Source organism: Ahaetulla prasina, chromosome 2 (assembly GCF_028640845.1).
Source record: "Ahaetulla prasina isolate Xishuangbanna chromosome 2, ASM2864084v1, whole genome shotgun sequence".
Lineage (NCBI taxonomy): Eukaryota > Metazoa > Chordata > Lepidosauria > Squamata > Colubridae > Ahaetulla > Ahaetulla prasina.
The window spans coordinates 71,345,135-71,361,048 of NC_080540.1; the positions used below are offsets into that span (position 1 = coordinate 71,345,135).

The following is a 15,914-nucleotide window of genomic DNA, read 5'->3' on the forward strand; positions in this document are numbered from 1 at the left end:
CCATTACAAGTTGGACACCTATGCCTCGTTTGTTGTGGCCTTTGGCTGCTGGGTTTTGCAACAGGTTCATACGGGTTGGGGGGCTCCAGATCGGTCAACTCACTCCCATTAGGACGCCGGCTTTGGCATGTCCCATTCCTGACTGCTGGCCCCACGCTCAGAGAGAAAGAGTGTTGCCTTACCTGAACGCCTGTTCTGCTGAGCAGGGGAGCGGCAGTCAGCCCCACCCTGGTTTATTCCGGTCCTTGCCGGGGGAAGGGGCACTAATCTTTTCAGCTCAGCACACCAATCTGCCATATCTCCATCAGAAAGCTGGGAAGCAAGAGGAAGAGGAGGAGCTTAATAGCTTGCAGACTCACTCCTAGGATAGACGATAGAGTTAACCCATTCCTGACTGCTGGCCCCCTTGCTCAGCAGAACGGGCATTCAGGTAAGGCAACGCCCTATCTCTTTAACCTGTGCATTGTTTAACAGTAATTTACTCCTTGTGGGGGATTAACTTTGCCATGAAACTGAATATTTCATCATGAATTTAGGGACACCCAGCTCTGTTTTTCTCTTAACATCTGAGTCGTTAATATCTGAGTCAGGAGAGGCAAGTCACATCTGCTTCCCAGATGCAGTGATGGATTAGATGAGGGCCAAGAAATGTAAGTTGGGTCCTGAAATTATAGTATAGCTGGGAGGTTTTTTGATACAGTATTTGGGAACCTGTTGATGTGTTCACTAAGAGTCAACATTGACTTGATGGCATAGATTGAAATGGTCTGGAAGTTTCATAGTATTTTCTTCCTGGAACACTAGAATTTACTTCTCATACACCTTACCTCCCATAGTTTATATCTTGAAAACAAGTCTTGACAACAGAAAAAAAATACATTGAAATGCTAGTATTAATAGGAAGGCAGCTGGAAACAAAAGAGAGAATGTCAAAGGATATATTAGCAGACCAGAGTCATAGGACAAAAATGTCACATCTATATTTATCAGGTAATTGCAAAAAGAGGAATCAGTAGTAAGATGAGCTTGTGACTGGTGTATTGCAAATCATCAGTGACCACAGACTAAATTCTTCTGAATTTAACAGGACAATGCTATGCATGTTTACTCAAGAGGAAATAAATTATGGTATGACTCTTAAGTAAGGATGCATAGAATTGCAATTTAATTAATTTAATTGAGTCATATCATTATCTTGCATTATATTATTTTAAAAGGGAATTAAATATAAAAAATGGAATAAAATAACATAAACTATGAAAAAACATTTTTCCAGATTGGTTCATAAGTAAATTTATGCAAGAAACCAAGGGATTTTAATTATTTATAGGATAATTAATAGGATTTATTTTTCAATATTTACTTAGTTTCCTTCTTTGCATATAAGGGAAAAATGCAGTGGATAAATAAAAATTCACTTATAACATGTGAGTATTGTTGCCAGCTATTCTTAATGACACAAGAGCCTGACATTTTGAAAGAAAAAAAAAGAAAAGAGTTTTTTCTTTCAATTTAGATACATGTTTCTTTTTAAATAATTCAAATGCTGCCTCCAGTAAAATGGACAAGTATTTCTTCATTGAACAGGGTTGTGTGTAGATGACTAGAAGAATGATTATGTGAATGACATATGTACTAATAGAATAAATTAATAATGGGGGCGGACAGCTTTTAAAATATTTTAAATTATGATATTTTTCTACCATATTTGTTCATTTTAGAAAAGGCATACTAATATGCAGCTAGTACTTTCTATGGGATGATCTTATTATACTAGTGTTCAGAATAAGAGAAACTATTTGTTTTTCCTCACAACAGAACTGCCTTCTATTTCATTTTTTTATGCTTAGAGTAAAAGCTTCCTATTCTTATTGCCTGGAACATGAAAGAAAATCTTCCTATAGAGAGGGTTGAGTTTTGATCTTTATAAAAAGATTCTGACAGGTTAAGGAGATCTATCAGTCTCCAACTTCTTTTTTTGTGTAAATAAGATAGAAATAAGCTTAAAGTTTGGTACACATCCGCTATATCTGTGGTTTTAATCAGATCAGGTGAGTTAGTGAAACATGGATTTTTATAATGATAATTTGTAGGAATTTTACAAGAAGGCAAACAAAAGAAGAATGAGTTACTCTAGAATTGGGCCACTGTCGGGCAGTGTTTTGTCTCTAGTTTTTGGTATATGAAATGAACAGACAGTATAGCAGAGATGCCATCTACTGGCAGTGAACAAATGTGGTTCATCATGTCCATCCTGTGTTTTGCTGCTTATGGACTATGACCATCTGTGCAATTAAAATATGTTTTGCATTCTTGCTAATTATTTCATGTGCTGTTTTTTCTTAGGAGTGTGTCTCCAGGGTTTTATTAATGGCTTTGGACATAGTTCAAGAATGTTTTTAATTAACCTAGGAGGATTTAGAGATATTCCTATTATAGTGATCTTGGGTATGGTAGATATGCCATTAGTTCAGCAACAGGTAAGAAGTTAGACGTTTTATGTATTGTGTTTTCCTATTCTCTCTCCTGAATCATTCCTCAGATGAAAGATTTGATTTTGGTTAAGGAAAGTGACCTGATATATAGGACTATAATCTAGCTCAGGGATTTCCAACCCCCATCCATGGACTGAGACTGGGCTGAGGCATGACAACAACTAGGCTGCGCAAACAAGCAAAGCTTCATCTGCAGAATGCAGGCAGCATGCAAAACTACATACCCTCCGGTCCGCAGAAAAAACTTCCTCCATGGAACTGGTCCCTGGTGCTCAAAAAGTTGGTGGCTGCTGATCTAGCTGGTGTTACAAAATGGAACTATACTTTCCTGTTAATTAGTATTATTTTTTCTGAGTACATAATGCCTTTATAATATAAAACTTGAGAGTTAGGTGAAAAGATCTTATTGTCTATTAGAATTTCATTCTTTTTCTTGAAGTTTCTTATTTTAGAATGCAGTACCTGCAGGATAGTACTGCTGGCTAACTGCAATTTGGCAGTTCGAATCTTACCGGCTCAAGGTTGACTCAGGCTTCTATCCTTCCGAAGTTGGTAAAATGAGGACCCAGATTGCTGGGGGCAATATGCTGACTCTGTAAACCAGGGGTATCAAACTGGATTTCTCTGAGGGCTAGATCAGCATTGTAGTGCTCTGCGGGTCTCCTCTGCCCCATTTTCAGCCTCCCCGGCCTACAGCACTGTCATCCAAAAATGGACTGCATAGAGGCCTCCTGAGGCCCATTTTTGGCCGTCAAAATAATGGAGGAGGCTGTGGAGGCCAAAAATGGGCTGCGGGGGCTCCCCGCACACAGCCCATTTTGGCTGGCATAGGCACAGTGGGCCAGTCCATTGATATTTCCAGGCCAGCCCCGATCTGGCCTGTGGGCCTTGCGTTTGACACCCCTGCTGTAGAGAAGGGCTGTAAAGCACTGCGAAACAGTATATAAGTCTAAGTGTTATTGTTATTTTATTATTATCTTACTATAGTTGTGTTCAAAATAGCAGAAGCTATTGTTTACACCATCAAAAAAGACTCTTCCCAGTAAAGCTTCTTGTTCATCTAAATTGCTATCTGACCAGCTTTTGTTCATGTGCTCCCATAAACTTGAAATATCTAATTTGATATTGAATTTAATATTCAGAAGACTCTATTTTTCAGTTGGACATCAAACTCATGCCAATACTATGAACCTGAAATAACTCAGGATTTCAGGATTGCCACCCTGAAAACAGTTTTTATAGTCAAGTAAAATGATGAGAATTTGCTTTATTATTTATTTAGTTGGATTATGACACTGCTTAACATCAAAACAACTGAATGACATTACCATATCATATCCTGTTAAAAATTAGGCCTCAATCTCTTTTCTGTTGTGAAATACTTATTAAAAACAGTTTCCCTGGCACCAAAAACATAATGAATTACTGCAACATGGTTGTTGATTCACCTACCCGAGTACGAAGAAATCACAGGACTGCATCTCCTTTTTGTAGAGCAATGAAGAGATTTGATATTTATTTCATCATATGGCTCCTTCCTATTTCTACTGCACCTTCATGTATTGCCCAGCAGATGGAACTAAGAATTGGTTCTTAAGTTTCAAAGTCTTTTAGTTGAAAATCTTGGTAAAAGTGAAGTGGTGATTAATAATATTAACTCATTTATTATGGAGACACAAAGTTTCCCATGCAGTATACGATTAGGGATCTTAAAGGAACATGATTCTATATTGTAGAGAATTTCCTTCTAGGGAATTACATTTTTATACAGATTTATGCTCTATTTTTCTTCTGTGCATTTTCTTAGTGCCGTAAAATGTTACATACTATTTAAAATCTGCCATATCGTCAGCCTAATTTTATACATCACAATTGTTGAAACGGATGCTAAATGATTTTGATATGAGCTGGACATAATTTCTTTTCAGCTTCTTATCTCATGCTTTTATTTTACTTATAGTCTTTTGCAATTTGGCCATGAGGAAAAAACATTCTACCATAACAAGAACAATCTTGACAGTTTTTAAGATAAGAACATGAAATTGTTCACATTTATCTAGAAATATGAAAGCTAAACCCCTCACCCCAAACAATTAAGACAAATATTTTTCCTTTTCTATAAAAAAAAATTCTTAGAAAAAATAGGATAAATTTAAAAAAATCAATTGAAATAGTTTATTCTGGAATAATAAATGTAAAAACAGGAAGTGCTCTTGTGATGCTATCTTTATAGGCTAAAATTTTAAATTAACTTTGAAGATCTTTGTATAGACTAACTTCTATACAGAGCAGAAGTTGTGCAGTGCAATTCTAAAATGCAGGAACATGGTGTAATTCTGCTCCTGAGGGCAGTATCTATTTTCGCTAAAGAAAGGAACACTCTGCCCGATTTGCTTGTGGGATTTTTGTTGCTGACTTTTTATGTAGAGGTCAGTGAATTTGCTCCTGACTAGCTCTGAAAAGACATAAATGTTTTATTATGGTATTGATGTTTTTTTTCTTCCTTTCTCTTTGATTGTAGGGCCAGCAGTAAGGCAGGGGTTTACTCTTGTCTGATGTCTGAGGATTGAGTCTGCAAGCTGTTAAGCTCCTCCTCTTCCTGTTGCTTCCCAGCTTTCAGACTCAGTCTGATTTGGTCAACACATACCTTGCTGAGCTGCTGGCAAAAAAATTAGGTTTTTCTGCATCTTTGCCTTTTTTTAGCTCTATTTGACTCCCACTTAAACTGGTTGAGTTTCCAGCGTGAAGGGCATTGCCTGAAACCGCTGAGGGCCCTTTAAGGGCATTTCTTGCAGAGGGCTCCCTGCCACCAGTTGAGCCGCTGCTCCAGCATGAAGGGCTCACGCCTGACCCTGCTGAAGCCACTTTAGCGGGATTGCAGGGTCTCTCTGGATCAGACCTTTGCAACCTCTGGCGCGACAGGCTTTTGCATAAAACTGCCGAAGGCCACACTTCTGTGGCTGCTCTGACAGCCGGCGGAGCTTGGAGTGGCATCCGTGGGCTTTGCCCACATGCTTTATTGACTGCCCTGGGGGTCCGGAGGCTTCCGACCCTCCAATATTGCACTTGGACGCTGGATTCGTAATGGAGGGTCACGGAGGCTTCCCGACCTAAGGAGAGGACCGATTGGTGATCCGACGGTCCCTGGAGGCTTATGCGGCAAGCAGAGCAGCGCAGAGGTTTGGAATTCCAGGAACTTGGTAAGATTGTCCCTGTTAGGAGCGGAACAGCAGAGGAACCTGGGACCCCTCTTTCGCAGCCCGGGCAGAGGATTCAGCCATTTGGGGCTCCTTATTGGCCTCTGCTTAGTTGGCTGCCATTACATGTTTCCACGTGTTGCCTTAGAGGCCTTGCCTTAGCAGATTCAAAATGGCCACCGCTTCCTCTGATCGGCCCAGCAAACAGGGCCTTTTAACCAGGGAGAATCCAGGACCCTCCCAAGCAAGTAAGAGGACCAAGGCTTCCCACGCTACCTTACCCAAGGCTGCTAAGGGATCGGAAACAGCTGACAGGGAAGCCCTCAAGCGCCATAAGGCCTTGGAGAAGGTTATTGAGAGGGCAATTCGAAAATCCACCATGCAGGAGGCTTCCCCCCAGACCGTGGCTTCTGCCACTTCTGCCACTCTGACCAACCTGACTGCAACTCCTTCTGGCATTATGCACAGGAGACAATGCAGACTAATCCAGAGCAGGTTACTCCCTTGACCCTGTCACTGGATGGTGCCTCCTCTTCAGCATCCAAGCCTGGGGCAGTTAATGAGTGCCTTTTTGGTCCTATTTCGCCTCCTGAGCCACAGGCAGAGCAGACATCTGTTCCTCCAGTCCCTATTGAACCTCCAGCTACCACACAGGCCCCAGTGCCCGAGGCCCAGGTTTCTCCTGACCTGGCTATCATCATTCAGGAGGCGATTCAGAGAGGGCTGGCTGCTGAATTTCAGTGCAGGACCAGTTCCTGGGTTTCTGAGTGTATGGAATCTCACAACTATAGGTCTCAATTGTCAGTGGACCAGGTTCCATCTCAAATTCAGGATTACGCGGTGGTTTCGCCGAGTCATGTCTCATTAGCAGGTGATGATGTCAGGGACCAAGACTTGTTGGATGACGAGGTCCTGTCCCTGGACCAGCCATCATTCGTGGGCCTATTCAAACACCAACTTTTCTGATCGCTGTTGCATAAGGCGAAAATCACCATCAAGCTGGGCTCTCCACGCATCTCTTCGGACCCAGCTGCATCATCCGCCCAGGTATCCATTCCCTTGTTTGAGGAACCTGCAGTAGAATCGTGGTCTTCCATACGGTCTATCCTCGGCTCCCCGAGTGTTCACAAAATTAATGGCTGCACTAGCAGGCAATCTTCGGACACTGCCGATAAGGATTCAGTTCTACGACCTCCTTATCCAGTCCAGTTCAAAGAGGCTAGGGCAACAAGACCTGAGTACCACACTTCAGGTCTTGAGAGACCACAGATTTTCCATCAACATGGCCAAGAGCCATCTGGTACTGACAACTCGCATCCAACACCTGGTGCGGTAATCGATATCGTGAGCAATACAGTATATCTTTCCCAGGAGCGCCTGGACAGTTTGCAGTCACTGATCGGGTCAGTCACCTCCAGGAGGTCTGTCTCCCTGAGGTCACTATCTCAGCTCCTTGGGAAGATGGTGTCCGGCATAGGCATAGTCCCGTGGGCACGACTCCACTGCAGGGCTCTGCAGTGGTTTCTGTTCCCCTTCCAATGAAAGCATCAGGGGTCCTCCTCATGTAAGGTGATCCTTGCCCCAAGGGTGCTTCTCTGTCTGCGATGGTGGGTCTCACCGGCAATATCCAAGGGCAGGGAGTTCAGGGAGCCCCACTGCCTTGTCCTCACCACTGATGCCAGCCTGTTCGGCTGGGGAGCCCATCTGGACACTCACATGGCCCAGGGCAGGTGGACAGCCAGGGACTTGTCACACAACATTAACTGGCTAGAACTCAGGGCCATTCATCTAGCCCTTCGAGCACTTCAGGACAAGGTAGTCAATCAGCACATATTGATACAGACCGACAATGTGGTTGCAAAAGCCCACGTAAACCGCCTCGGAGGGACCCACTCACGCCACCTCATGCAGGAGGCAGAGTCCTTGGGCCTCTGGGTGGAGAGACATCTGTGGTCCATCAGGGCCTCTCATATATCCGAGGTGGCAAATGTTACAGCAGACAGGCTCAGCAGAGCTCTAGTGGACCACAGCAAGAGGTGCCTCCATCCAGACCTGTTCGAGCTATTGTCAGAGTGCTTCGGCGCCCCTCTTTGCCACCAAGACCAACTGACAGACGAATCGATTCTTCTCCAGATTCCTGAACCCAGGAGCAGAGGGCGTGGACGCTCTTCGCAGTCCTTGGCCTCAGGCTCTTCTGTACACCTTCCCCTAATAGCCAGGGTGGTTCGGAAATTGCTGGAAGAATGGGCGGAGCTCATTTTGATAGCTCCCCACTGGCTGCATCGCCCCTGGTTCGCAGACCTGCAGGCCTTATCGGTCAGACCTCTATGGCATCTACCTCCTCATCAGGCGATGCTCACTCAAGGGTTCCTGACAACCCTGTCCACAGGCTGGCTTCACTTAACCGCTTGGCGGTTGAGCGGCGACTGCTGAGGGGACTTAACGTGCCAGATAGAGTGATCACCACCCTCCAGGCCGCTCATCGCACTTCTACAATTCAACTTGGTCAGCGTTCACGTCTTGGTGCACTGACCGGGGCCTGTCCGCCACACAGGTTTTGAGTTTCATACAGGATGGACTGGAAGTCAGACTGTCACTGAGCACTCTTCTTAGATAGGTATCCGCCATCTCATCCATCTGGTCATGTATCCCCAACCTTTCTGAGGTTCCCCTGATTCGACAATTCCTGTGGGGTGCCACTAACCTCCGACCCCCCTCAGGTACACCACTACCCCTCATGGGATCTTGCCAAGGTGCTAGCGGCTCTTACCCGGGATGCCCTTGAATCCTTGCGGGAGGTTAGCCTTAAATTTCTCTCCTTTAAGGTCTCCTTCTTAGTAGCCATCACATCAGCTTGCAGGATTTCGGAACTAGTGGCCCTTTCCACCAGACAGGACCTCTGCATATTCCACCAGGACAAAGGTGGTCCTGAGGCTAGACCCTACATTCCTTCCTAAAGTCAATTCCATGTTCCACAGAGCTCAGGAATTGGTTTTACTCAATTTCTGCCCTAAACCCTCTCACGCCCTGGAACATTCGTGGCACACTTTAGATGTCCAGAGGGCCCTCCGAATTTACATTAAACAAACTTCCTCCCTTCAGAGGACGGAGGCACTCTTAGTGTCCTTTCAACCAGCTACTCTGGGCCACAAGGTTAATTCAGCCACCTTGGGCCGCTGGCTTCGGGCCACCATTGCCACGGCCTACATGACCCAAGCCCTACCGGTCCTGCGCCATATCACTGCTCATTCCACCCGTAGCGCCGCTACTTCCCCGGCTTGGGCAACTCAGGCATCCTTAGAGGAGGTCTGCAGGGTGCCGACCTGGTCCTCCCCATCGCCTTTCATCCACCACCATAAGTTGGACAGTTACGCTTCGGCAGAGGCACCATTCGGCCGTAGAGTTCTCCAACAGGTCCTTACTGGTACCACTTCACAGGACCGGGGTTCTCCCTCCCTATAGGACTTCTGCTTTGGCATGTCTCCTGTCTGATTGTTGACCCTACAATCGAAGAGAAAGGGAGTTGGCTTACCTGAACTCCTGTTCTGTCGATTGGAGGGCCAGCAGTCAGCCCCACCCTATTTCTGCCTGGTCCTGTCTTCTGGAATTTCTTAACCCTAGCTCCTGGGTGGGGCGGGGCACTAACCATGTCATTTCAGCTCAGCATGTCAGTTTGCCGCATCTCCTTCATCTGAAAGCTGGGAAGCAACAGGAAGAGGAGGAGCTTAACAGCTTGCAGACTCAGTCCTCAGACATCAGACAAGAGTAAACCCCTGCCTGACTGCTGGCCCTCCAATTGACAGCACAGGAGTTCAGGTAGGCCAACTCCCTTTTTCAGTTATTTTTTCTAAGTTGTCAAATCGACAAAACTGAGAGAGCTGAGAAACTATAGTGCTGCAGCTTATATTTCAATTTCATTTTCAAGAAATTTAAGTCATTTCAAAGCAATTCCATTAATATATTTTTTTTAATTGAAAAAGTTTTACAAAAACAAATGAATTTCCCCCCTCCCCCCTCCCTCCAAACCCCCCCCCGACTTCCCGGAGCAAACACAAGGTATAGTTCAATAAACAAACATTCATACATAAAGAAGTTTTTTCTGCCTCGCTACCCATGAATTAACTCTATATGCCTTGTCAATTTGAAAAACAACATCTCGAGGGTCCAATCCTAACATTTCAGCTAGAACTTCTGATATAACTTTTTAAAGATCTTCTTCCTTCTGTTCCTGAAGGCCCCTAATTCTCAAGACCTTCTCCAACGCCCTATATTGTAACACCACCACATGATCTTCATTTTTTTCCACTTTATTTTGCAGTTCTCCCACTTTATTTTCCAAATACTGATTTGTTTGACTAATTTCTTCCACTTTATCTTCTATTACTTCCAAATTTTTTGCCAAACCTTGAAATGCCATCAATAAATCTTCTCTAATTTTTTTATTATTCTCTTTAATTTCCTCTCTAAGCTGGTCCTTCACCTCATAAATATTATTTGTAAGTTCCTTAAATCTTTCCTCAGAAACTCTGTTCTGTTTCTTTAACATATCTTCCAGGTTTGATTCAGACTCCCTTCTTGTTATAGGAACTTTAGGTGGCTTAGAAGCCATTCTGTTTTGAATAAAGTCTCAAATTAAAGTTGTAAATTAAAAACCTTCACCTTGTTTCCTATGGAGAGCTTCAATTCTGCTGGAATCCACAAAGACGCACTTCACTTACACTTACAAGCAGCTTTCAATCCACTTCCTCTCAGACGCCATTTTTTTCCCTTCACTAAATTAAAGTGAGAAAAAGTTCTTTCCTTTTTTTAAAAAAGGGTAGAAGTCAGCTTTCTTCTTGCTGCCTCAGCAATCGATCACTTGTATTTGTCCCGTCTGCATCCAGTATTCAAAACGGAATCAATCAAGCAGAGGTGGACGTCTTCCTCTCATCCTGCCTAAAGCAGGATCGCGCCGAGTCCGGAGCAAGGCTGGGTTAGGCAGGCTACCCTCCAAGGCTCCACTAAACAAAGCAGAGCCCTTGGGGAGATCTTCTGCTCTCCAGCCGCTCTTCGCTATTCTTTCTCCCAGGGAAAGCTTTAAAGCCGGTGAACAGCTGTTCTTCGCTGTTTCGCCCGTTTTTTACGGGTTCTCGGTTCGGGGCACCTTTCCAAGTGTCCTCTGAGGAAGCCGGAAGCCACCGGAAGTCTTCCCATTAATATCATTATTGTCTAAATTAAACTTTTACATACAGAAGTATATTTTCTAACAATCTGAACAGCCCTGTAATTGATCTCTATTATTGCATGTTTGCATTTTGTGTATTTAAAATTTCAAAATATTTTTATATTTTAAAATTTTGAGTTTATTTACTACTGATAAGATCGGCTTGCCTACCACATTCCTTTGAATTATAAATTCAGCAGTTTTGCCTTCTGGCAAAGAGATGTTTTCTACTAGTCATGCACACAATTATAGCCATTGTGTAAGGACATCCATGGCACTTTCTTACCATGTTCAAAAGAGCAGTAGTTTTGAATACTGTATTAATAAACATCAAAAGAATCCATGGAAGAGTTCTGTTATAATTTCAGTTTATTTAATTTTAACAATAAAACATTAGCACATTACAACTTTATGTCCATTTATATTGTTTGTAGTGCAAAGCCCTATAATATATATGCACTGGTGAAACCCTTTATATGTTAGACAGCTAAGTAATTTGTTGTTAGCTAGATAATAATACAGAAATTAGAAAGGCTGTGCATACTTTCCTAATCAAAGTACTGATGATGATAATATCCATTCAATCCTGTCTGAATCCTCTTGGCTGATTCTAAGGGCCAGGTCTCTCCACATCTTCTAATCTTGCACTAATTCTTTGTTTTATGCCTTGGCTGGTGTCAGCTTTGATGGTGTCCAGCCAGCCACCGTGTCCTTTGGCAGTCTGGTTTCCTTTTACTGCTAACTCTTCCAAACATATGGCAATTGCTTTCTCCAGTGAATTTTCCTGCATGACATGGCCAAAGTAAGTGAGATGCAGGCTAAACTTTTTATGTAACACTTAAGAGGAATCTGTTTATATATTTTATATTGAAAAATGAAGAAACATTTTGCTACCTTAACCATTTGCTGCTGATTAAATTAAAATAGTAATGAAACATTTATTGTGATTAAATAATGAGATAACACTTATATCTCTTAAGACTGTGGCAGCACTCGCTCAGACTCCTTGCATTTATTTTACATTGATTTCTGAAAAAATTCCAAGTGGACTCTATTTTCTGGCAGAGGACTGTATATAGAAATGCGGCTCCCCCAACACCAATTTGTCTTCCTATGTTAACTCAACAAAATAACAAATTCAGCAGATACCAGAACTGATTTAGCTTCTAGAGAAGGTAAGAACAGCTGATAAGGAAGAGGTCATTAATACCAGATACAAGAAAAATTATTGTATCAAGAGTCTGATTTCTGACATTAGTCACAAAATGATGTTTAGCGTATGTTTTATTTAGAAAGTTCGCTTATTAATTACATTATGATAGGATATGATTCTATCATATTCTTAATATGATTGATAGAATAAAACAGTGAATGTACAAACATTTTAAACATTTAATAACATTTGACAATATATTTGTTTTAACAAGTTACTGTGCAAATTTTTTATAACTTCTTACATTCTTTAATTCTGTAAATGCTTTAAATAGGAAGATATACTTCTAAGTAAGCAAGTGATTTTATCACTTAGCCACTGTAGGCAATCTGTAGCCACTGTAGGCACTGTTTGTTCATCTTTTGAATGTTCTGTATTATTTTTTGGAAAATAGTCATCACAACACTAAATGTACATTTTATTTAAAACAGTAACTATTGTTTAAATGGTCCCCTTTCCAGCTCTCAAATCTATTATGAATGGAAAAGTAAAATGATAACTCAGGACATTTGAATGTAATAGATCCATTAATTTTATGAGATTATAAGATTAGTGTGTTTGTAGTGAGATTTAATTAATGACTTTGCTTAGTAATTTATTCATATGGTTTATTCTGAATTTTAATAGGCAATTGGACTTGATGGCCTCTTCCAACTCTGTGATGCTACCAGAAAACAATATTTATTGTATTTTATTGAGTTTTGCAGTATTTGTATCCTGGGCACTTCACAAACTCTGGGCAATTCAGAGCAGTTATTTAACACGGTTCTTCCCTAGGAGAAAGAGCAGACAGGAAAAAATTAAAAACACATGGCAAACACTTGCATAATACTTGGCTCCCTCACCTTGCAGACCTAAGAAGTCATACTTCTAAACATGCTAGGGCCAGGAATAATAATAATATAACAATTATTAAATTGCCTGGAAAATAAGTTATTACATTTATTGATCCCCAACTTGGATATATTAACTATTTTGTCACACAAAAATATGCGTTGCATGTTTGAATGTGTCTATATATCCCATTATAAAAAAAAAGAAAAACAAAATGAACAAATATACAAAAAGTAGGATGGGGATGGGGATGGGTAAGGAATAATATACCGGGAAGTATGGGAGAAGGAAAGGTGTTTTAAGGGAAAGTAAATAGAGGGAGAGAAACTCCATTTTGGTATTATAAAATGATTAAGTTGAAGAACTTGAGCAGCAGAGATCCCTTCCCAAGTTGGATGGTGACAGCTTAAATTATATTCAAAGCTGTCAATATTATCAGTGTTAGCAGATGTAGCTTCCTATCCATTTGCTCTTTTTCAACATTAAATTCTCTCATTTTCCAGTTTGGGGAAGAATCCGTCTTCCTACTAACATGGGAAAATGCTAGTTTTTTTAAAAAATTAAAATTACTTTTTAAACTGATTTCTTTACAATTATATTCGTGCAGAGGTGGGAGTGGGTAGCGTTAGTATACATTATGGCATAGAGAGAGCTAGTTTGATCTAGTAATTAAAGCACTAGACTAGAAAGCTTGATACTGTGAGTTCAAGTCCGCCTTAGCCATGAAAGCCACCTGGGTGACCTTGGGCCAGTTACTCTTGCTCAATCCAACCCACATCAAGGGTGGTTGTTGAAAAAATAGGAAGGTATGTTGAATATGTTTGCCATGTTGAGTTACTTGTAACAATAATGAAGGCAGGATAAATAAATGGGGTACTACTGTAGTGTCCAGCCTGTATTTGCCCTCTGCTATCCAGAAAATCATTTGCATGGAAATCTACCAAGAATCCTAGGGCTCTGGGCTAGTCTGGGAAGTTTAAAAGAAACCCTGAAAGAAAGCAATTATATACTATTTCCATTTTGCTGCTAATAAAAAATTATTACAAATTTAGCTCAACTTGAGGGATTCTTTATGGAGAATTTGGATGTGCAATCCTTCCTCATCTAAATCAAGATTGGAGCAAACAGCTGGGTTAAAACCTCATCCTGGTGTCTCAATCTAGCTTGAGATGAAAAATGGAAGATGTATATTTTGCTGTTACCCAATTCTTTTCCTCCTGAAATACTTTGCCTGTTTTGCTAAAAAATTTCAGTAGTGTGAATTCTGCCTTGATAGACTTGAAACATGGATCATCAGATAAGAAAAGGGAAAGAGTTGTGAAAAAAGCCAAATAGCAATTAAAATGGTCTTACCAGAGGTTGCTGAGATACATCAGTATCATTGATTTGTCCTCTGGCGATATAGTATAAATTCTGAACATGAAAAATGTAATTACTTGGTTTGTGTTACTGGTCTTTCTTCTCATGAACTATGGTTCCATAATTTCTATGTTTAAGAAGAAAAGCTTTATATATATTTAAAATGTTCTTTTATGTTTATGAATCATGTTTGGAGCAGTAACGCAAAGGTGTAAAGCAGACTGAATAATGTGTTATTGCTAGTTTGTGGTTCACTGTGTTGTGCATTATGGTTATGTGTGTTGGAAGTGGATTAGTTCAGCAAATCATGGAATAGCTAACCATGAGTTAGCAAATTGTGCAAACAGCCCTACTCTAATAAAACATAAGAAACCAACATGACAGCATCTCATGCAAGATAAGCTTATAACCTGGGAACTTTCTGATCATCTGTCATCTAAGTACTAATGAGGACTGATCCTGCTTAGCTTTTTCAAGAGCTAAATGATGCTGCCAGTTGCTCTGATTATGTATATATTGTATTTTAAGGCAGTGTCTTGGTTTTGAAGTGGTTTACTGCTAATGGGTGTGTGCTTCTGGTTTATTGCTAAACCTTTCAAATACATTTTCTAGGCTTCTCTCAAAACTACAGCTCCTAGAGTTCTTGGGGGTTATTAAGAAGATGAATTTCTCCATGTTTCATTTTGAATCAGAAGTAAACAACTGCATATTACACTAAATGCATCCAGAATATATGGAAATTTTGTCTTAGAGAATGAAAAAGAAACAATAGAGGATCAATTACGGCTGCAATCTTAGGCATCTAAAAGGCATTTTTCAGATGAAGATAGCCTGTTTACGGGGAAAAAATTGGAATCATCAAGGCTTTTAAACATTTGTCCTTGGTTTTTATGAAAAATATTTGTATCCATTTTTTAAAATCTAAGGGACACTTAGAAGGGCTGTAGTTTAGAAAACCGTATGACATCGTTAGTTTTTAAGATGACGGGTTACTGTTTTTGATCGGCTGTTACTTGCACGTCAATTGAGTTAAAACACCTGGCGGCTTAGTTCAGAGCAAATCCGCAAAGGTTTTCGGGTGGCATCTTTGCTTTTCCTAAAACACAAACCCTGCATCTGAAGCGCTTGATTTTTGCTACCCCAGCTTGGCGGGGCAAACAAAGCCTGGCTTTTCCCCTGCCTGTCCCGCTCACGCCACTTTCGCGGCTCTCCTTTGTCTCCGCTAAGCGCGCAGAGGGCGGGGCTGGGCGGAGCGAGTCCGCGTCAGCCTCGAGCTCCGCAACCTGTTCTCCGCGCTGGCCTGAGGAGGTGGGGCTTGCCTGCAGACCCCGCCTCCGCGGTGGCCTTGCCAGCCCCTGCCCGTCGCCGAGGGAGACCAGGCACAAGCCGGCCGGCTGGCTGGCTGGCAAAGGCGCGCCTTCTTGGACGTTCGTGCTTTGCTGTCGTAGCAGACGGGACTGCAGCAGAGCTCCGGCCCCGTAGGCGAGAATGGCGTCTTCGCCGGCTCGAGAGCTCACGCAAAACCCCCTGCAGAAGATCTGGGTGCCCTACAGCAATGGGCTTCCGGCGAAACATAGCGCGCAACGCGGCGGTGAGTGGCGGGTCGAAGACTG

The 15,914-nt window shown here is 41.9% G+C and overlaps 1 protein-coding gene and 1 long non-coding RNA gene across 4 annotated transcripts in view; one reads left to right on the top strand and one right to left on the bottom strand.

The window, feature by feature from the left end:
• Window positions 1-518, bottom strand: part of LOC131193680 (uncharacterized) — a 36,199-nt gene extending 35,681 nt beyond the window's left edge. The window contains exon 1 of the long non-coding RNA XR_009153977.1: window positions 183-518. This is a non-coding gene — a long non-coding RNA (uncharacterized LOC131193680). The remainder of the gene's footprint in view (window positions 1-182) is intronic.
• Window positions 1-15,914, top strand: part of PFKFB4 (6-phosphofructo-2-kinase/fructose-2,6-biphosphatase 4) — a 79,031-nt gene that overhangs the window by 20,013 nt on the left and 43,104 nt on the right. The window contains exon 1 of one of the 3 annotated variants that reach the window (XM_058174133.1): window positions 15,626-15,892. The exons of 1 other annotated variant lie outside the window; for it this stretch is intronic. In XM_058174133.1, coding sequence (XP_058030116.1) covers window positions 15,790-15,892 — 103 coding nt within the window. In that variant the 5' untranslated portion in view covers window positions 15,626-15,789. Of the gene's footprint in view, window positions 1-15,625; window positions 15,893-15,914 lie in introns of those variants that run through there. One more of the 3 variants, XM_058174132.1, reaches the window with a different exon arrangement.